A 22,369-nucleotide genomic window follows, 5' to 3' on the forward strand; every position below is an offset into this window, starting at 1 on the left:
GGTTGCTACGCGCCTCCCCCACTGCGGATAATCTTATTAACTTTAAAAAAGTAAAATCACAAGGCAGGCGAACCCGCCGTCAGGCCAGAAGAGAAAGCTGGCAAAAGTTTTTATCGGGCATCAACTCTTATACACAGGAATCAAAAGTCTGGAACAGGGTTAACAGGATAAAAGGACGACAAACTTATTCGCTCCCCCTGGTAAACACACAAGGCGATACCCTACTTGAACAAGCAGACTCACTAGGGGAGCACTTTGAAAGTGTATCAAGCTCAAATCATTATTCGCAATCATTCCTGAAATATAAACACATAGAAGAATGCAAGCCACTCACCAATAAATGCCGACAGAATGAACCGTACAATTGCCCTTTTAGTGCTGCCGAGTTGAAAGCGGCCTTGAGCGCATGCAAGAGTTCCGCACCAGGATCCGATAGAATCATGTATGAAATGCTCAAAAACTTACACAATGACACGCAACTTACACTACTTACACTCTTCAACACTATCTGGGATGCAGGGTACCTTCCAACGGCATGGAAAGAAGCCATTGTGGTCCCTGTTTTGAAAAAAGGGAAAGACCCTTCTTCAGTGGCAAGTTACCGCCCGATAGCCCTCACAAGCTGCATGTGTAAGGTATTTGAAAAAATGATAAATCGGCGACTCATACATTTCCTTGAACAAAACAAATTGCTTGATCCCTTTCAGTGTGGCTTCCGAGTAGGGCGCTGCACAACCGACCATCTTGTACGTATTGAAGGACATATTCGTGACGCGTTTGTACACAAACAGTTCTTCTTATCGATATTCCTCGATATGGAGAAGGCGTACGATACGACCTGGCGCTACGGAATCTTGAGAGATTTGTCAGAAATGGGAATTCATGGTAATATGCTAAACGTAATAAAAAGCTACTTGTCCAATCGTACCTTCAGGGTGAAAGTAGGCAATGTGCTGTCACGTCCTTTTGCACAAGAAACCGGTGTACCCCAGGGTGGCGTGCTCAGTTGCACACTCTTTATTGTTAAGATGACAACACTTCGTACTTCCTTACCACCGGCCATTTTGTATTCCGTCTATGTGGACGACATTCAAATAGGTTTCAAATCCTGTAACCTCGCAGTGTGCGAGAGACAGGTACAGCATGGTTTGAACAAGGTGTCAGGGTGGGCAGAGAAAAATGGATTCAAAATCAATCCTGACAAGAGTTCTTGTGTTTTGTTTACAAGGAAGAGAGCCCTGGTTCCAGATCCCTGCTTAGAAGTGTGTGGACAACAGATACCTGTAAACAAAGAACACAAATTTCTAGGTGTCATACTTGACTACAGACTGACTTTCGTCCCCCACATTAAACATCTTAAAGAAAAATGTCTGAAAACAATGAACATAATGAAACTTCTATCCCAGACTACGTGGGGTAGTGACAGGAAGTGTTTAATGAATCTATATAAAAGCCTCATTCGATCGCGACTAGACTATGGTGCCGTCATTTATCACTCTGCCGCCCCAAGCGCACTAAAGATGCTGGAACCTGTTCACCATCTGGGTATCCGTTTAGCCACAGGAGCTTTCAGAACGAGTCCCGTACAAAGTTTATATGCAGAATCGAATGAGTGGACACTTCATATCCAGAGAACATACATCAGCCAAACATATTTTTTGAAAGTCCACTCTAATCCCGAACATCTCTGTTTTAACACCATTAATGACATGACACGTGCCACACTATTTCGTAATCGTCCTTCCGTAAGACAGCCTTTCTCGCTGCGTGTGAGGGAGCTTAGCGAAGAAATGCACGTTCCACTCCTCGAGCTTCGCCTAATGCATCCAGCCAAGCTACTGCCTCCGTGGGAGTGGCAGCTCATACAATGTGATATATCTTTCATGCAAGTTACAAAACACGCTCCAGAGATTGAAATCCTAATGCATTTCCGGGAACTCCAGCACAAATACTCCTGCACGGAGTTCTACACTGACGCATCAAAGTCACACGACGGGGTGTCCTATGCAGCCGTCGGTCCATCCTTCTCGGAATCTGACGTACTGCACCCGGAAACTAGTATCTTTACGGCTGAGGCCCACGCACTGCTGTCGGCCGTAAAGCATATAAATAAATCAAAACTCCAGAAATCAGTTATATACACGGACTCCCTCAGTGTTGTGAAGGCCTTGAAGTCTTTCTGTAATCACAAAAATCCAGTATTTAATGAGCTCTACTCCGCACTGTGCAAATCATATATGTCTAACCAACTTGTGATCATATGCTGGGTGCCTGGACATAGGGGCATCGAGGGAAACGTTCTAGCTGACCAGATGGCCACATCAATCTCATTGCATGCAGTTAATCCTACTGCTTCGGTCCCTGTCACAGACCTGAAGCCTTTCTTAAGAAGGAAACTACGAAGCCACTGGCAACGCATGTGGGACGAAGAAATAAATAATAAACTGCATGTAATAAAACCACAATTAGGTTTCTGGCCTCCTGTAACAAAATCCCGCCGGACAGATGTCCTATTTTGTCGCCTAAGAATAGGACACACTTTTGGCACGCATAACTTTTTACTCACGGGAAACGAGCCTCCAACCTGCGGTAGATGCGGGGAGAGGCTGACCGTCCTCCACGTCCTCCTGGAGTGTCGGGAAGCCGAATATGAAAGAAAGAAACATTTTCCCTTAGCATACCGACAGCACATCCCCCTTCATCCTGTTATGTTACTCGGACCAGAACCTTTATTTGACACCAACGCAGTACTAAGCTTTCTGAAAGATGTTGTCTTGCATGTTTTTAGCCCACGTGTTCGTAGCGGGTCCTCTCTCCAGAGGATGCCGCTGCGATAATTATTTTAAATAGCACATGCCTCTAGGCCCTTGTGGTTCAAGGGCACAGACGAGGCAGCAGTGCTCCAAGTAATTTTACCATCTTATATATTTTACATTTTGCATCATTATTCTACGATGGATTTTAGTGTTTAGAGTATTCGTCATTAGTCATCGCCATAATTTTATAGCACATAGACTTTACGCACTTTACAGCGACAATTTTTAGGCCACTTTACAGCCAAGTCACATCTCCATAATACATCGTAAACATCACCACTTGTCATGGCGCTCTTTGGCCAAACCTGGCCCTTGCGCCATTAAACACCACATATCATCATCATAGCCTACTCTATGCTTGGGAGTGCCTGCTCAAAGGTAGGGGAAGCGCTGTAGGTTGGCAACGTTGCTCTGCCGGCTTTTTCCACGTGGTAGTGCCACCAGCCCTGGGCAACAGTAGCCAGGCGGCTAGGCTGGCGAGCCAGTTCAACCCTCATTTGATCCACACTAGCTGTGCTCGCGGTTCTGCGCTTCACACTCGCATGTGTTTTGCCCCATCATGGCCTACTGTTTTGTGCCGAAGTGTAAATCGGACTTGAAACGGTAAGTTCCGGGCATTTCTTTTCATGAAATCCCTTCTGATGAAAAGCTACAAGAAAGTTAGTTAAGGGTAACCGCAAGGAAGGACTGGTGACCGAATACAACGTCACATTATTTGGTAGTATCCAGGTTGATGTGCATAGTGCTATTTCGGTAGTAGAACGTCAGAGGTGGTAATGAAGAGAGCGTGACCTAAAGGCCAAGATTGAGCGAATGAAGCAGACTGTTATAAACAGGCATTGCTACAGTCAAAATAAGACAGCTACTTGACTGCTTTTTCCAGTGTCGTGGAAGCAGTAAACGAAAAGCACTTGGGTGCTAGTGCACTTGGACCAAGTAATGAACTTCTCAATTTGGCCAACGTGGTCGGAGATAACAGTGCGTCATTCCATAGTGCTAAGGAACCTTTCAATGCGAGCCTACAAACACATCCGAAAAGAGGGAATCCTGAAGCTTCCAAGCCGAGCTACTTTGCCGAGATTTTTTTGGAGTAACATCAGATGAAGTGGGATTTACATTGTTAGTCCAGCAGCGGCTTCAAACAGAGGTGGGAAACCTTACAAGCATACAAAACTTGCTCTTTGGTAGTCGCTGAAATGAGGATAAACAACGACTCTAATACAACAAACAGTGAGATGCATTTGTTGGAGAGGTGGACAGTGGAAAGCGCCTCCCAACGACAAGCACTGCCGAACCACTGCTGGCCAATTCCTTGTTTTGTACTTTCTGGACTTTAGTGCACATTCGAATACCTGTAGGATATTTCTTAACCAAGAACTGCACTGGACGCCAGCTGTTTGTGCTAATTCAGTATGCAATTAGGTAAGCAGGTCAAAGCACCAGGCGTTGTCGTGGTGCTCATAGTAACTGACAATCACAAGATCAACTTTCTTGCCACGGAACTCCTGTGCAATGGAAACCTGACGCAATGCATTCAGCATCCCGAGAATCCGGCATGAAAGCTGTTTCTTGCATTTGACCATCAAAAACGTTGATCATCAAAATGATCAAAAACGTTAGGTCAGATTTCTAGCCGGAGACCTTGGAGAGAGCGGTGAGGTTTCGTCCACTCATCTGAAACAACTATACAGCATGCAGGAAGGAAACATAGTGAATCCTGTAAGATTTCTCACGAGAAAGCACGTATACCGTATTTACTCGCGTAATGAACCCACCTTTTTTCCACATAAGTTGACATAAATTTGGGGGGAGGGTTCATTACGCGGGGAAAAAAAATTTAGATATTTTTTAGGTCGAAATTTCAATGAAGATAGGAAAATCGCAATCCCAACCTTACCTTTATAGTAAAAACACGTACGCGATGAATGTGAATTAAAAATTCATTTTTATTTTCATGGTGCTGGCTGCTTATGGTCTGTCTCACTCGGGCTCGCTATCTGAATCCACGCTTCCACTCATATCGCTTGCGACTTCGTCGGCGTCGTCGTCTTCCCACAGCGCGTCGTCTTCACTGCCGTCGAGGCTGTTGGAGATGCCAGTCTTTTTGAAGCTGCATGCGGACGACCATCTCGCTGGGAATCACACTCCATGCTTCTAGAATCCATCGACAGAGCATGTCGATGGTGGGCCTTCTAATCTTACCTGCAGGAGACAGGTCGTGGTTTCCCGCGGCCATCCACTCTGTATAGAGCCGGCGCACGTTGTCCTTAAAGGGCTTATTAATGGAAACATCAAGGGGCTGCAGCACTGATGTGAAGCCACCTGGGATGATAGCGAGGTCCGTGCGTAACTCGCTCATTCGGCAGCGGACATTTTTTTCCAGATGGCCGCGGAAGCTGTCCATAACAAGCAGCGATGGCAGCAGAAGAGCCCCGGGCCGCCGTCCCCAGACTGTTTTCAGCCAGTCGGACACCAGCTCGGCCGACATCCACCCTTTCTCCTGGACGCGAATGTGGATACCGGCAGGAAGAGTCCCCTTTGGCAGAGTCTTTCTTTTGAAGACGACGAACGGCGGCAGCTTCCTGCCGTCCGCTGTTACAGCTAACATCACGGTGCACCGCTGCTTCTCGGCGCCCGTCGTCTTAACCTGCACACTTTTCGCACCTTTCATATCGACAGTGCTGTTTCTTGGCATGTCAAAGTTTATAGGCGTCTGGTCCGCGTTCCCGATTTGCGACAGCAGGAACTTTTTGTCCTCACGGATCCGAATGACAAAGCGGTGGAAATCACGCACTTTGTCCCCACAGTCTGCCGGCAGCCGCTGGCATAACGTAGTACGCCTTCTGAGCCACAACACGTTCGGGCGCATGAAACGAGTCGTCCAACCAGTGCTCGCCTTAAATTCCCTCGCGGCAATGCCGTGACTTCTTGCAGTGGCCCGCGCGTGATTCTGTATCAGCTCGTGGGATACGGCACATCCTTCGTTGCGGAGCCTCTTCACATAGCTCAGAACTTCTTCCTCGACGCGAGGAAACTTGCCCTGCTTCGGTCCGCGAAAGGCCCGGCGATCTTTCTTCGTCGCTCTGAGTTCCTCTTGTTGATTCCTCCAGTAGCGCACACGCACGGGGTCTACACTAAAATGCCGTCCAGCCGCGCGATTGCCATGCTCCAAAGCATGCTCCACGACTTTGAGCTTAAAACCGGCCGCGTAGCTAGCGTTACGCCCCATCGCACAACGCGCAGAAAATGCACAGCACGCACGAAATAATGCAAAGGTCGTAGCGAAGCACTTAAACAGCAACAAAATAGGACTGGCGAAATGGCGACTGTTTGATCCGCACCGATGGCACCGGCTGTTGGAATCTCAGCGCGGCCACCAGCTGTTGGAACCTCAGTGCTGACGCCCGTTATTGCAACTGGGCCGCAAGCCCCAAGGGTAGCGTTGGCCTGGCGGCCTGGGGCACACTGGAAGCATCCGAAGGTCCCAGCAAAGCATGAGGCGACTGCTAACAGAACAACTTGTTTATTCTAGCATCGCAAAGAGCGGGCGGTCAGGTCGACCGAAGTAGAGAGACGGGAGAGCACGTTACTCAACAGCAGAAATCGGAGCCTCTCTCCTGGCGTCCGGGGGCAGCTGCTCTTATACTCTCGGACTTGAGAGCAAGAGGGAAGGTCACGGGACTACACCACGTGACAGCGGCGACGGACGGACGGAAAGACACGTTGGAACAAGGAGGTGACGCATCAGCCGGGCCGGCGCCGGACAGACCTCCTCGCTTCACACTGGGGGAGCTCCTCTCCCCGGCTGCCGCGCTTTGACAAGCGTGGGCACACACACACACACGCACACACAAAGACACGTGGCACTGATCATGCCGGGACGCGCTCGGCGGGGCGCGCTCGCGGCCGCTCCGAACGGGCCAAAATGTCCGCCGCTTGGAACGAAGCTCCGGCGTACGTTGCATCCGCGCTGGCTTTACCGCGCGTCGTAGGCGAAACGTAACAGACCGCCCCGCCGGGGGAGGGAGATCCCGATGGTCAGGGGACTGCATCCGCTGTCCGGAGGGATGTCGCTCGATGATGCTCATAACCGAAGTCGGTCGTCCCTCGGCGTTTCTTGAGCGCAGCGCACCGAGAAGGCCTCGTTCTCACGTTCAGGTTCACAGAGGACACTGCAAAGTGACTTCGGGAGAGTTTTCATTTTTCTCTCGTTCCCAGCAAGCGTTAGAACTACGCCGAAACTCAGCCGCTCAGTCAGCAAGCACGGCACAACCCTCACTAAGCCATGCCAGGCTCTTTCCCCTTTAATACTACTGCCCAGTTCCTTACAGTAGTCTAGCAGCACTCAGAACGCGTCCACAAATTGGAAAATGGCACTAGAAAGCACATCATCACTTTGAAACACTACACAAAAGCAATATGTTAAAAATCCTGCCTCAGGAAGAAAAACATCAATAACAAACAATTTTGAGGCTGATTCCCACGTTAGGGGCTTCGACTTAAGCCATCGGCGTTACCGTTGAGACTCCCCTTTTTGTGACGCACCTCAAAGGAATATTGTTGCAAAGCTAGGCTCCAGCGCAGGAGGCGGCCATTTGTGGAAGAGATAGTCTGCAGCCATTGGAGAGGGCAGTGATCCGTTTCGAAGCATGCGAAGCGGAGATCGCAGCGAGCGACCGTACACTAGCCCAGCTGGCGAAAACCCCGTAGCCGCGGGCGGCGCGGTCCTCAATGCAAACATCACCCCAGGCAGAAACAGCTCCCAGTCAGTTTGTTGTTCAAACCACAATGCTCTCAACACGCGCTTCATGACGGAGAGGAGCTTCTCAAGGGAATTCGACTGGGGGTTGTACACTGAGCTGTGTAACAGCTTTACCCCGCACCTTTCGAGAAAGGCTGTCGTCAAAGCGCTAGTAAACACTGTGCCCTGATCTGATTGGATTTCCGCAGGAAAACCAACTCGCGCAAATATGGACAGTAGTGCATTGACTATCTCAACTGAGCTGAGTTCTTTAAGCGGCACTGCTTCAGGGAACTTTGTCGCTGGGCAGATCACAGTCAAAATGTGTCTGTACCCCGTGGCTGTTACCGGCAGAGGTCCCACTGTATCAATAACGAGCCGTCTAAAAGGCTCCGTAATGGTAGGTACCAACTTCAACGGCGCCCTCGATTTGTCCCCTGGTTTGCCCACCCGCTGACAGGTGTCGCATGTCTTCACAAAGTGGTCTGCGTCCCGAAAACACCCTGGCCAATAGTACTCTTGCAAGAGACGGTCCTTAGTTTTCTTAACTCCTAGGTGTCCGGACCACGAACCCCCATGCGACAAGCGCAACAGATCCTGACGATAGCACTGAGGCACGATCAGCTGATCGAACTCCACTCCCCTGCGGTCTATATACTTCCGGTACAGGACCCCACCTCTTTCCACAAAGCGAGCATTTTTCTTGGCGACACCTTCCTTGACAATGCAGCGTATGTTTTCTAGGCTGCCATCCTTCTTTTGCTCGGCTATCAAAGCCGACCGGCTGACTTTTAGCAACCTATTAAGTCCGTCTGACGTAGGCGCTATGAGCAAATCTTCAGATAGCTCTTCTAACTTTCCCGCATCGGGAAGTTCCTCTCCAGTTACTGGTGTCTTTAACGTTACAGGCTCAATTTTATTCAGTTCGGGCGTGCTCTGAATATCACCTTGCTGCGCCTCTGACCCTTTCTCATCGTTCGACAACGTCGGCCCTGCAACTACCGCCTTTGCAGCGAGCTCCCGAACCTTCGATCTGGTTAAGGCCTGAACGCTAGCCTCACCAAACAAAAGCCCCTTCTCGCGCAGGAGGTGATCGGACCTGTTCGAAAATAGGTACGGGTACTGGGGGGGCAGCATAGATGACACTGCCGCCTCCGTCTCAAGTGCTCCGAAAGGACCTTCAATAAGCACTTTTGCTACGGGCAGACACACGCTATGAGCTTCCACGGCTTGCTTGATCCATGCGCACTCGCCCGTGAACATATCGGGTTCTACGTAAGAAGGGTGAACTACATCCATCGTAGCTGCGGAATCGCGAAGCACTCGGCACTCTTTCCCGTTCACAAGGAGGTCTCGCATGTAAGGCTCGAGAAGCTTCATGTTCTCGTCAGTGCTGCATAACGACAAAAACACGACTTTTGTTTTTGTTTCTGGACACTGCGCCGAAAAATGACCCGGCTTCTGGCACGTATAACACACGCGCGCTTGCCTCGCCTCGAACCGCTTTCTGCGTTCGGCTTCGGCTGCCGCCGTCTCCTTACGTTCGGTCGGACTGCTTTCACTCGCGTCCGCACTACGTGTGTCCCCCTTTGCTCTCATGGGCGTGAACTTCGGCCTCTCAAACTTGGAGCCAAATTCACCCTTTTGACCGTCCTTAGCTCCGCGAGCCCGACGCGTCACAAACTCTTCGGCTAGCTCAGCGGCTCTAGCTACCGTACTAACGTCTGGCCTATCCAAGACCCAGTACCGCACGTTCTCAGGTAACCGACTATAAAACTGTTCTAGCCCGAAACACTGCAGAACTTTCTCGTGGTCACCAAACGCTTTCTCTTCTTTGAGCCACTCCTGCATGTTTGACATTAGCCTGTAGGCAAACTCTGTATATGACTCACTTTTGCCTTTCTCATTTTCTCGAAACTTCCGACGGAACGCCTCCGCGGACAGCCTGTACTTTTTTAGCAGACTCGATTTCACTTTGTCGAAATCCTCTGCCTCCTCTCTCTCCAAGCGAGCGACTACGTCGGCCGCCTCGCCGGGTAACAAAGTGAGCAAGCGCTGTGGCCACGTTTCCCGAGAGAACCCCTGCTTCTCGCACGTTCGCTCAAAGTTAACCAGGAACAAACCAATGTCCTCTCCAAGCTTAAACGGCCGCATCAGGTCAGTCATTTTAAACAATACTCGTTCTCCTGCACCGTGTGCCTGACTTCCATTACGAGCGCGTTCCATCTCTACCTCGAGACGCTTCATTTCCAAAGCGTGGTCGCGCTGTTCTTTTTCTTTCTGCTCTTTTCGTTCGCGCTCATCTCTCTCTCTCTGTTCTTTACGTTCAAGCTCATCTCTCTCTCTCTGTTCTTTACGTTCAAGCTCATCTTTTTGCTCTTTAAGTTCGCGCTCCTGTCTTTTTGCAGTCTCCCTCTCCTCAATGGTCTCAAGGCATTCCGACAGCTCGTCAACCTCAGCTCCTAACTCAAGAATAACCCTTAGCAGTTCTGGTTTTCTGAGTTTGTCTGAGACATCCAGACCCAACTCTCTTGCAAGCTCCAACAATTTCGGTTTGCGCAACGACTTCAAATCCATGGCTGCTCTGAATGCTGCTTTCTCTACTGCCTACTATTGTCTTGCCGCAACTAACCCGGCAGCAACGACAACCACAATTACCAGCTCTGTTTCTGACACTAACAAAAGCCTGGCAAAACTCAGAAGAAGAAAGTCCCGCACTCACCAAACCTCGCAGCCAAGATTTCAGCGCAGTCGTTCCGCTGCAGGCAACCAGTCATCACACAGGGCTCGTTGCACTGCTCCCGGATGGTCGTTGTGCTGCTCAGCATACAGTCAACCGCATTTCTTCGCTGCTGGCCTCCGTTGTCGCGATCTCACCGCTGGCAACCAGATGTTTTATCCCGCCGATGTCACCAGATGTTTGATCCGCACCGATGGCACCGGCTGTTGGAATCTCAGCGCGGCCACCAGCTGTTGGAACCTCAGTGCTGACGCCCGTTATTGCAACTGGGCCGCAAGCCCCAAGGGTAGCGTTGGCCTGGCGGCCTGGGGCACACTGGAAGCATCCGAAGGTCCCAGCAAAGCATGAGGCGACTGCTAACAGAACAACTTGTTTATTCTAGCATCGCAAAGAGCGGGCGGTCAGGTCGACCGAAGTAGAGAGACGGGAGAGCACGTTACTCAACAGCAGAAATCGGAGCCTCTCTCCTGGCGTCCGGGGGCAGCTGCTCTTATACTCTCGGACTTGAGAGCAAGAGGGAAGGTCACGGGACTACACCACGTGACAGCGGCGACGGACGGACGGAAAGACACGTTGGAACAAGGAGGTGACGCATCAGCCGGGCCGGCGCCGGACAGACCTCCTCGCTTCACACTGGGGGAGCTCCTCTCCCCGGCTGCCGCGCTTTGACAAGCGTGGGCACACACACACACACGCACACACAAAGACACGTGGCACTGATCATGCCGGGACGCGCTCGGCGGGGCGCGCTCGCGGCCGCTCCGAACGGGCCAAAATGTCCGCCGCTTGGAACGAAGCTCCGGCGTACGTTGCATCCGCGCTGGCTTTACCGCGCGTCGTAGGCGAAACGTAACACGACCGACCGACGCTGTCCAAATGCGTTGTCTTTACTTCGTTCTGCCGCCGCCGCCGCGCATGCATGGCGCTATAAGCAGAGGTTTGCTTATGTTTTTGTCGCTTGGATTTTGTGGCGGATGGACGTGCGTTTCGGGGCTCCGTGGCGACGACGAAATCATAAGTTTTTGTGCATGCTTTGAGCTTGCTTCTGTTTTTATTAGCTGTTTTTTTGTATTTAAATAGTAATTGGGCGTGCGGACGCTCCTGTGTCGAGGCTTTAGCGACTTCGTTCGTGGCTAGGTGGTCTTTTTTTTCTTCTTGTTGGCTGATGTTTTTGAAGAGTTTTGTTTTGCATGGAGCGGGGGCGCAAATTTTGAATTCGTGGTTAGCGTGGTAAACGTGCCGGCTTTGTCTGGGTCTGGCGGTTTCCCTCGTTGGGCCTGGGTGCTAGGCGGGACCTGTTTGATAGGCGTATGTAACTATCTCAGCTAGCTCTTCGAAGTGATTTGGCGGACGTGTTCGTTGAGCCTGAGGAAGTAGGCCTAGCGATGAAACCAAACAAAGGGAAGGCCGCGGGGGATGCGGAGCAAGTGCAGTGCGACGAGTGCCTGCGCTGGTGCTCCCTCGACGAGACCAGTTTCCAGAGCTTAGCAGACGCGGAAGAGTCTAGCTTTACGTGCAGGCTGTGCGAAAAGGTCAGGGAAGCAGTCCAAAAACTGGAAGGAAATTGGACAGCCAAGTTCGAGGAGCTGAAAGCAGACCTGAAGGAGGAGCGGGAGAGGCGGTTAGCTTTGCAGGCGAAAGTCGCCGAGTTGGTCAAGGTGGAAGCGGTGCAGGCCGCGCAATTAGTAAGAACCGTGGCCGAGCTTGGAGAAGAGAAGGAAAGGAGAGCAGAACTGCATAGGCGTCTCGATGCGCTTGAGACGCGCGCAGCGGAGAATGATGGGTCGGGACACCAAGCCGGAGGCAAAAGCACAGAAAGTAGGGTAGACCCTACATGCGAAGTCGGGGGCAGGGTGACAGGGCAAGCGGTAGTCAGCTCGCCGCCGGTGAATCGGCGTAGTTATAGCGAAGCAGCGCAACACGCCCCGCGGGAGGCGACGCTGCAGCCACAGGAAGCCGGGAAGCAGGGAGAGGTAGGAGAGAGTGAAAGGGTGATTATCGCTGGCGACTCAAACATGGCTCGGTGCTCAAAAGCAATTGTGGAGAGGGTGAAAGGCGACAAAAGAGTGGCGGTAGGGACATTTCCAGGGCAGACACTGGGTTCTGTCATGGAGCGAGCAAAAGAAAAGCTCACGGAAAATGCCCACGTGCGCAACCTTGTCGTAGTAGCAGGTGGGCTAAATGACGTCCTGAACAGGAAAGGGCCAGGACCAACCCAGCGCTTGGCGAAGGGGGTGGACGACTTGCGCGAGCTATCCCCTCAGGTGCAGATCGTGGTGTGCACGGTGCCGGAGGTGCCTGTGCGTGACAGTCACGTACAAAGAGCCGTAATGGCTGCCAATGAGGCAATATGGAAAATGAGCCGAGAGAAAGGCTTCGAGGTTGTCGAAGTAAACAGGGAAGTGAGAAGTTGTGGTGGTTTTAAACGAGATGGGATCCACTTCAATTACAGGCTAGCACGAGAAGTGGGCTGGCGGCTTGGGGGTCGCGCTGTTGCTTCTTTAGGGCGCCCGCGGGCGCTCGGGAGGTCAGAGTAGGTAGTAATAAAGAAGGTCCCCTAGGGGAACAGCAGAAGAGCATCGCCGTCGATAAGAGAAAAAGGAGGAAAGCAAGAACAAGAGCTCGCCATGCAATAGGCTACATAAACATGCAGGGCGGCAGAAGAAAGGAAAAGTGGACAGAGATTGAGGAGCAGTTACATAGAGAACAAATAGGGGTGTATGCGGTTACAGAAACGCACCTTAGAGACTTAGAAGAGCCGCCAGTTATTGAGAATTATGTATGGGAAGGGTGCAACAGAACTAAGTCGGAAAGAAAGGGAGGGGGAGTCGGAATGCTCATCCATCAGGGAGCCAAATGGAAAAGAGTAAATTCACAATGTCAAGAGCATCTTTGGTTATCAGGTACAATGAGTGGGAAAGAAACTTGGCTTGGAGTTACGTATTTGTGGACCGGAATAAATTGCACAGAGAAGAATAAAGAGTTAGTGGAATGCATAAGCGCTGATATTAGGGGTTTCGGGAATGGTGCTGAGATAGTCCTATTAGGTGGCATGAATGCCCACATACAGGATTTAGACGGCTATACCGACAATAACGGGAAGTTAATGCTAGACCTTTGCGAGCAACATAACCTCGTGATCGAGAATACAGGGCCTAAGTGTGAAGGACAGATCACGTGGGAAGTGGGAAACCGGCAATCGACCATTCATTACTGTCTGATGACAGAAGGAATTCAGGATAAGTTGAGAGAAATGGTCATCGATGAGGAAGGGTTTAGCAGCATAGGGAGTGACCATAAACGCATCATTTCGAAAATGGGATATGTAGTTGGGAAAGAGAGCAACGAAAGCAAAATGGCCAGCCCAAATTTGAACGCTGAACAAATAGCAAATATAGTCACTAGAGTGGAGGAAGAAATTAGCAAGTCGCCAAGTAAGGGGTGGGAATATGGTGAGCTTCTAAGTGTAGTAACGACAGAAATACGGAAAGAGAAACAACACGTTCATTGGAAAGGAAAAGGGAAACCGAAAAGCTGGTGGAACAAGGAGATACGAGAAGAGATCGCCGAAAGACAGAAAGCATCTCGAGAGCACAGGCAGGTAAAGAAGGCGCAGTTGCCACAGGATGAAGTAACCGGTAAATGGGAAATATACCGGGAGAAAAAGTCTATGGTTCAAATACTGGTGCAAGCAAAATTAAAAGGTGAAAGTGAAAGTTGGTTGTCAGAAATACGTGAGAAAAAGAAGGCCGCACCTAGAATATTTTGGAATCACGTAAAATTATTAGGCAGGAAATCAACAACAATACAACAACATATCCTAGACGAAGATGAAAACAGACTGGAAGGAGAAGCAGCAATAAATTACATCCAAAAAGTAACAGCCGAATCTTTCCAAGGCAAGGACGAGGTTGTATTTGAAGAAAAAAAGAGCATGAAAGAGACCCAAGGGGGAAAGGAGCTAGTGCTTACAAATTTAAACTGGAAGAAAGCGGAAGAGAAAATTCCTAAGCGCACAGCCAAAGGGCTAGACGAGGTTCCCGTTAGGCTGATAAATGAACTGGGACCAAAAAGTAAGGAAGCTCTCGTGAAAGCAGTTGAAAAAAGTTTAAAAGATAGACGAATACCAGACAGTTGGCGACAAAGTAGAATGAATTTAATTTATAAAGGTAAGGGGGAAAAAAGACAGAATTCACTCGTATAGACCGTTGACCATTACATCGGTAATATACAGGCTAGCAATGCAGGCAATCAAATTAAAGCTTCAAGCATGGGCAGAAAATAATGACATTTTGGGAGAGCTTCAGAATGGCTTTAGAATAGGTAGGCGTTTAGATGATAACTTGTTTGTTCTTACTCAGTGTATTGAAATATCAAAAGCAGAAAGCAGACCGTTGTATGTGGCCTTTTTGGACATTACAGGAGCATACGACAACGTAGACCGCAGCATTTTGTGGGATATTCTGGAAGGGGAAGGCTTAGGTAACGATTGTATACAGCTTTTGAGAGAGATTTACCTAGAAAATACTGTTTGCGTTGAATGGGAAGGGATGAGGAGCGCGGAGAAAGTTCATATCAACAAGGGACTGAGGCAGGGGTGCCCTTTATCCCCGCTGCTGTTTATGATGTACATGGTGAGGATGGAGAGGGCGCTAGAAGGAAGTAATATCGGGTTTAATCTCTCATACAAACAGGCAGGTACAGTAATAGAGCAGCAACTCCCAGGTTTATTTTATGCGGACGACATTGTGTTGCTCGCAAACAAGCAAAGTGATTTGCAACGTCTGGCTAATATCTGTGGACAGGAAGGCAACAATTTAGGTTTGAAATTTAGTGTTAGAAAATCAGGTGTTATTGTATTCAATGAAAACAGTGAACAGACAGTGGAGATACAGGGCCAAGAAATACCTCGGGTAAGAGAATATAAATACCTTGGTATATGGATAAACGAAGGCAACGGATATATGGAAACACAGGAAAAAACCATAACAGTCAAGGGGAAGAGAAATGCAGCCATAATGAAGCACAGAGCGCTATGGGGATACAATAGGTACGAGGTCCTCCGAGGTATGTGGAAAGGGGTAATGGTTCCAGGACTTACTTTTGCAAATGCGGTTGTTTGCTTTAAATCAGGGGTACAATCAGGACTCGACGGGAACCAAAGGTCAGTGGGTCGCCTCGCATTGGGCGCTCACCGGAAGACTACAAATGAAGCTGTGCAAGGGGATATGGGCTGGACTAGTTTTGAAGTGAGAAAGCTCGCAGTAAAATTGAGTATGAAGAACGGCTGAGGAATATGGAGGAAAGTAAATGGGCTGGGAGAGTGTTCAGGTATCTGTACAGGCAAAGCATTGATTCACAGTGGAGGAAAAGAACTAGGAAGCTTACCAGCAAGTATGCGGCCTGTGGGGTGGGCAACACAGCAACAAAGAAGGTCAAGCGGAGAGTCAGAGAGGCTGAATTAATCTCATGGGTGGCGGCAATGGAAAAGAAACCTGCCATGAGTAACTACTTAAGGGGAAAAAACGAAATTAGGAAAGAAACCATTTATGATAACTCAAAGGGAAGCTCATTACTCTTCGAAGCGAGATCGGGATGCCTTAGAACACGCACGTATAAAGCGAGATATAAGAAGGAAGAAGAAGCATGTGCTTGCTGCGGTAAAGCTAGGGAAACGACGGAGCATATTTTATTAGAATGTGAAGACATCTATCCAGCGGTCGATTTAGGCACCACTGGCCTCCTTGAAGCCCTTGGGTTCAGCGGGGGCAGTGGTAAAGCAAACAGGTCCGCAATAGACATCAGTAAGAGGCGATTGGAGGATTGGCGGAAGAAAAGTAGGGAAACGACAAAGGACGGAGACGTACAAAAGCACAGTTCGCAATAGGGTATCAGAAAATTTGGACGTGGTAGTTCATAGTGTGTTTTTTTTTTTCTCATGGGTTAACCTAGGTAGGATATTAGGCAGCATAGTAGCAAGAGCTTGGTGGCGCAAGCCACCGCCCCGTTCCAAAGGGGACGCTCATAACATCCATCCATCCATCCATGCTTTGCACTTAATAGATGGCACTCGGCAACCTGCATCATCATCATCATCATTGTAAAAAAAAAGAATCTAGAGAAGTTTGACAAATTGGTTCGAGAAATACAAAGAAAATAGCCGAGCGGGGTGGAAACTGCCGTCACCCCATTTCAAAGAGGACGCCCCAGTAAAGCCCTTTGCGCATCCACCAACGAATCATGCAAGGTCAATGAACGATCAACGAAAGCGTGCAGTCGACGCCCGCGTCACCCGCGTTCGCGTCGCCGGTGTTCAGCATCGTTGGCTTCAAATGATGTTTATTTTATCACTGCGCGATCAGACAATTTTATGATCGTCGACAGTCGACAGCGCCGGCCAATTGAGCCGAGATAACGCGAACATGCTGAACACCGACCCTGCGGGCGGGTGCGCGTTATTTACGCGACGTAAAAAAAAATTCAATTTTCGACGACAAAAGTGGGGGGTGGGTTCATTACGCGAGTGGGTTCATTACGCGAGTAAATACGGTATCCATAAATATTGAGAAAATGAACGCGTCTAGGGCAGCTCAAGTCTTCTCGCCACCGGTCACAGCAGCACTTAAGGTGCTGAAAGAGCAAGCAGGCCATACAGCTGACATACGTTTTGCAGGGGTGGGTCCCACAGTTCAGTTTATGGAAAATGTGCACGGCTGGTTCCTGTTGATGGACATCAGTAACTGTGTCCAGCACATTCACCAAAAGTTGCCAGACAGCAAACAGTGCGCGACCGCTGACGACATCCGCCTGACATGGCTCTTGACATCTTTTCTTGAATATCTTGAAGAGATGAAGAACAAGTGCACAGAAAAGCAGCTCCTGAGCAAGGAAACACACCATGCACTGGTAATGACCACGAAGTCAAACGTGGAATGTGTGAAGTACCTGCTGTAAACTTCCAAATTCAAGTTCGCTCTGACACGCAAGCTTTCATCAGACCCAATGTCCTTTCTTGGAAGGCTACAAAGATCTGCTGGCAGCAATGACCAGACAAATGTCCAAGCTCTTCTTTCTGGGATTGAAAGGTGCTGAAGACTGGTAATATTTCAGTTTCTAAATGCAGCTATGTGGTTGACACCACAAGTCATGCATCAGGGGCACTGCATAACGCTGCTAAAGCAAGACACGATCACTCAGGCCACTTTCCAGCAGAAGCAATAAGGCTGCTTGAAGATCGGCCGAAAAAACCAGCCAGCCTTCTTCCAACGGTCGATATGGCAGCCATCTTGATGGTAGGAGGCTACCTCGCTTGTGCCGTTCAAGAACAGATTGACTGCAGCAGCTGTATTTCGCTTGTGTCAAAGCCATCTTCTGCTTCACCAAGCGACAGTCTGATCTGACATCAGGACAGAGGGCTCCTGTACCCTTCACATTAACTTGTACACGTGCTGCATGCCTTGAAAATGTATGTTGAGGTGATCCTGAGCAAGAGAAGAAACCTTGCAAAGCCACTGCAAGAAGCCGTCGAGAATGCTGTATCCATACTGGCAGACAGTGGAGTTTTGAAGTGTACTTGCCCTGAGCACCACCTGCAGCTTTTGAAGATTGTCTGCACGAAATATTTCAGGCCGATATTCACCAATAATGCATTGTTTGTAACAGACAAGAATGACATGGTAGAGACATTCTTTGTGAAGCCACTCTCCCGGAAACAGCTAAAGCTTTAAGTGAAGCCCGACATGGTAATAAAGTTTGATGTGCATCAGCATGTTTGCACTTCTTTCTTTTGGCATATTAACGCTGTGCTGTGCTCATAGGCAGTAACTGAGCTGGAAAATAATTGCATGTTGAGCGTATATAAAATGACAGACCTGTATCAACAATTAAAGAGAGGCTGAGAAAGAATTGTACAGAAACCTCGAAATAGAGGGACGATGCGCAGTTCAGTTATTTTTGCGGCTTCCACTTCTAAAAAAATGAAGTGAGCCGGAAGCAATGCAATTAGCATGAATCGTGGTCAGTAAGTTGGGCAATTAGTGACAATTTTGCAATGAGAAAAGCTGCCTGTATTCACACAAAAGTTACCGTGACATTAGATACTTGTTAAGTGCAACGACGTACTGCTGCTCCGTGAAAAGATTTGAAAGCAAGTTTAAACTAATGAATATCAGGGAACAATCAATCAAAGAACCAGGCACAAGAGAACCTTACAAATGTAATGCACTTGTACCTCACAATATTACTATATATATATATATATATATATATATATATATATATATATATATATATATATATATATATATATATTCTTTTGCTTTATTAAGTGCATTGCAGCTAGTGCCTCAGCAGAATACGGTGCTATGCACAGCGACTTTGTCGTCTGCTCCGGATGGATGTTATGGGCGTCCCCTTAGGAACGGGCTGGTGGGTTGCGCAACCAAGCTCTTCCAGGGCTGCTGGCGCTACCCATTGGCGGATCCTTGAACTAGCCTCGACGTCGCTAAATAATGGCGCGCCGCATAATCGAGCAGGCACTGAAAGTATAAAGGAGGCTATGCCTCAGCGCTAAAGCATAGCTAAAGCACTGGATGGGGCGAGGCTTCCAAACCAAAAGCAAAGTCCTCCTCTTCCCCCCCTCTCCTGTTCTTCTTCGTGTGTACAAATGTGCCGTTACAACATGAACAAGGAAAGCAACGAACGTGGGTATAATGAGCTGATTTGTGCGCTCATCCGTGTTTACCTTTGAAGGTGCTCGTAAGCGGCAGCAGCAAGGAAGCGAGTTTGTTTACCTGCTCGCTCACTACGTGCATATAGCATGACGCAACTCCACAACTCACACGTAAGAGCTGCTAACAAATTTTTATGTGCAGAAAATGCACTGTCACTACCTGAGAGCAGCATACGGAAAGTGCTGCCGCTTCAGCCGGAGTGGTCAGCGCAAGCAGTGAAGAAGGGAAAGAAATGCAGGCATGTCGTGCGTGACCACTGATAAGCACAATAGCACAGCAATCCCATGACACCCGCGTGAGAGACGCATAGCCTATAGGCAGGTTGCGAACATAGTTCCCGCACCTACTAAGGCACCCCTCACGGCGGCGAGCGCGGAACCGACAGGATACGTCTGGCCCGCTCGCGTTCGGAAAGCCTGTCTGTGCACTGTTTCGCGCGTAGCTGTTGCCTTTTCTGAGCAATGCCGAAGTGCAACCCGAGCTGTTGCGTAGTGGGCTGCCACAGCACGTACACCAACTCACGAGGAACCAAGTTTTACAGGTTTTCAAGCCGACCGTATGAAGCAGAACGGCGTCAACACTGGATAGCGCTCGTCCGACGGCATAAGCTGTTTTATGTCCCGGCGTTATGCCAAGTGCGTTAACGCTGAATTCTTTGCTTTTACAGCAATTATGGCAGCAACGGGACACCTGCAGTGCGTACCAGGATATGCAGCAAACAAAGTAGTTTGTTTGCACACTGTACCGCAGTAAAGCTGTGGAACTCTTTCCCATTCCTCTCCCATTCAAACAGCGCTAGGGCTTGCTGAGAGATGTTGCAGCTGTTTGACATGGCATACACCCTTCTGCGCCCAGCATATCAACTAAGGGGCAGTTGAGATCACCAACATTTCTGAAGACGTGGTTTATTGGAACCTCCTTTGCACGCACTGAAAAATCGCAACATAAAAGTATCACACTTTCAGTAACTTGGGCGAAAAAATTTTCCCAGCGTAGTCTAACACAACTGGCAAGTTCCTCCCCTTTATTTGTGTTTAGGGAGAGCAACGTTATAATACCTTGGGTAGGTCTTACGAGTCGTTTGTACGCGCCACGCTCCTGGAAGATATGTTTTGGATTCGCATTTGCCGTCCTGTATGTACAGGGAAACTACCGCGGCATCCTTGTACTTCCCTGCGAAGCCAGCACGGCAATCGCAGCTCCCCGCTAGGATTTGTCTGCTGTCACCGATCTTCAAGAATCAATGTCACCTATAATTTCATCTGTTCACACCATAGATAACGAAGTAACTTACGCTGAGCTTCACGCATCTCGCTGGTGCTTTATGTTTCGTTTGCGGAATACACCTAGCAGTCACTTCGATCAGTGCGAGTTCAACACTTTCGTCATGCGTAGACGTGCCCCACTTCAAATTGACGACTTCCTATCTCTAAATTCTTCTCACGAAAAAAGCTGTCAAGATCTTGTAATTCCCGAAACCCGGTTACAATTAATATCGGCACGCTGTTTGCGCGCCGTCGCTACCGTTTGACAGGGCGCCAAACATGCAGCGCAAGCTGCTGACGCCGTGAGTAATCCTACCGCATTCGCGCAACTATTCGTCAGATGGCGCTAGGGGTCGGAAAGACAGGGCGCCGCCTAGCACTTGCAACGCGCCCATAGTCATCTGATAAAGGTGGACCCATTCGACAGCATAGAAGACCCATGCAACAGCATTCGCAGCACTGACAGTTCAGTGCATATGCATGTGTTGGCGAGTATGTCACTTTTTTCACATCGCAACTAAACCCACGCTGGTTGCGCGTTGCCAACAGTGGCACTCTACTGTTTCAACTAGGGGCAGCGCATAGAAATTGCTGAAGTGCTCATACAAGGCACCTTGTGATCTCTGCGAGTGCAGCAACCGCTGCGTGCTAGCTGTAATTTCGGGACCGCGTTATACCGCACGAATTCGCAAACGCGGTTGCGCCTACAAAGAGCAGGTAACTGTGCTAAACTACGAGAAGTACTCTGACCTTTGTGCAAGGTATAATCGAAAAGACCCGAACGACGGCATAGAATAAAGAACCATCATTAGAGGAGGCGAACTGTACCTTTCGCAGTGGTACCAGAAGACATTCTGCTCCGTCTCGTAGTTTGTGTGAACTCTTGAGCTGTTGTATGAGCATGTAATGTACCACAGAATATTGCAGCAAAGCTTTTACAATTACGGACGATCTGGATAAACGTAAACTGCGCCTGACGCTGGACCGTTAACGCCCGCACTTACAAGCGGGGCGGCAGAAGTGAAAGACGGCTTCGAGTTCGTCTGCCTTGACTCCGTGTGACCGTATTCCCGCCTCTCTTGGGGAGGCATCGCGCCATGTTTGCTTTCTTGGATGGCTGGATGGATGGATGGCGGCTATACCATTTGTAACGGGCGGTGGCTGGCGCCACCTAGCCTTTTGCTCCCCCTCCTATTTTACCATTATTCTTTTTTTTTCTTTTCTTTATATCCTCTTTTCCATAACCTAGTTTTCACTCCCCTCCTCCCTCCAAAATAACTACGTATCTAAAACAGTAGTGGAAACTTTATCTCCCGATTTATGGTATTATCTATCCCTTGACTTCCTCCACCAATCCTCTAGCCTCCCCTTCGTTACTGCCACTCTTTTCTCGTCTATTTGCCCTTGTTCCCCGGGAAAACCTAATGCCCCTTCCATATCTGCCACTGTTCCCTCTGCCAGGGTCGGGCGAAGGTCTGTGCATCTCAGCACTACATGCTCAGTGGTCTCCATTTCGGCTCCGCAAGCTGTGCACCGAAGGTCCACGTCTTCAAATTTAGCCCTGTATGTTTTCGTTCTCAAAACTCCCGTCCTAGCTTCGAATAATAGTGAGCTGCCCCACGAGTTATCAAATAAGAGCTCTCTCTTATACTCCTGTTTTTGTGACCTATACATTGACAGCGCTGGCTTTCCGAGCATTCTTTCTTCCCACATTTTTCTTTCCGTCTCCTTCACCTCCTTTCCCACACTGGAACCATGTTGGACATTGTTCTTGAACAGAACAATGTCATCAACAAACCGAAGGTTGCCGAGAGTTTTGCCGTCGATCTTTACTCCTAAGCCTTCCCTGTTTATTGGCTTGAATTCTTCTAAGCATGTAGTGAATGGCTTTGGAGAAATTGTGTCTCCCTGTATGACCCCTTTCTCTATTAGCCCCGAGAACAAACACGAGCGGCGCTGCGAGCGCCGCTCGCGTGACGTCAGGGAGGGGACTCGCGCCTGTCGTCTGCTACAGTTCGTGCGTTGTACGGGCGCTTTCTGCGGTGTTTTCGTTTGTTCGCCCTCGTTCTCTCTGC

At 49.2% G+C, this 22,369-nt stretch overlaps 1 protein-coding gene across 2 annotated transcripts in view; it reads right to left on the reverse strand.

The window, feature by feature from the left end:
* LOC139048783 (zinc finger protein 25-like) overlaps nt 1-21,498 on the reverse strand; it is a 139,382-nt gene extending 117,884 nt beyond the window's left edge. Inside the window, exon 1 of one of the 2 annotated variants that reach the window (XM_070523423.1) lies at nt 21,123-21,431. In XM_070523423.1, the coding sequence (XP_070379524.1) occupies nt 21,123-21,147 (25 nt within the window). In that variant the 5' untranslated portion in view covers nt 21,148-21,431. Of the gene's footprint in view, nt 1-21,122 lie in introns of both variants that reach the window. The other variant, XM_070523422.1, reaches the window with a different exon arrangement.
* Nucleotides 21,499-22,369: the final 871 nt, after the last annotated feature.

Source organism: Dermacentor albipictus, chromosome 8, assembly GCF_038994185.2.
Source record: "Dermacentor albipictus isolate Rhodes 1998 colony chromosome 8, USDA_Dalb.pri_finalv2, whole genome shotgun sequence".
In the NCBI taxonomy this organism is placed as follows: domain Eukaryota; kingdom Metazoa; phylum Arthropoda; class Arachnida; order Ixodida; family Ixodidae; genus Dermacentor; species Dermacentor albipictus.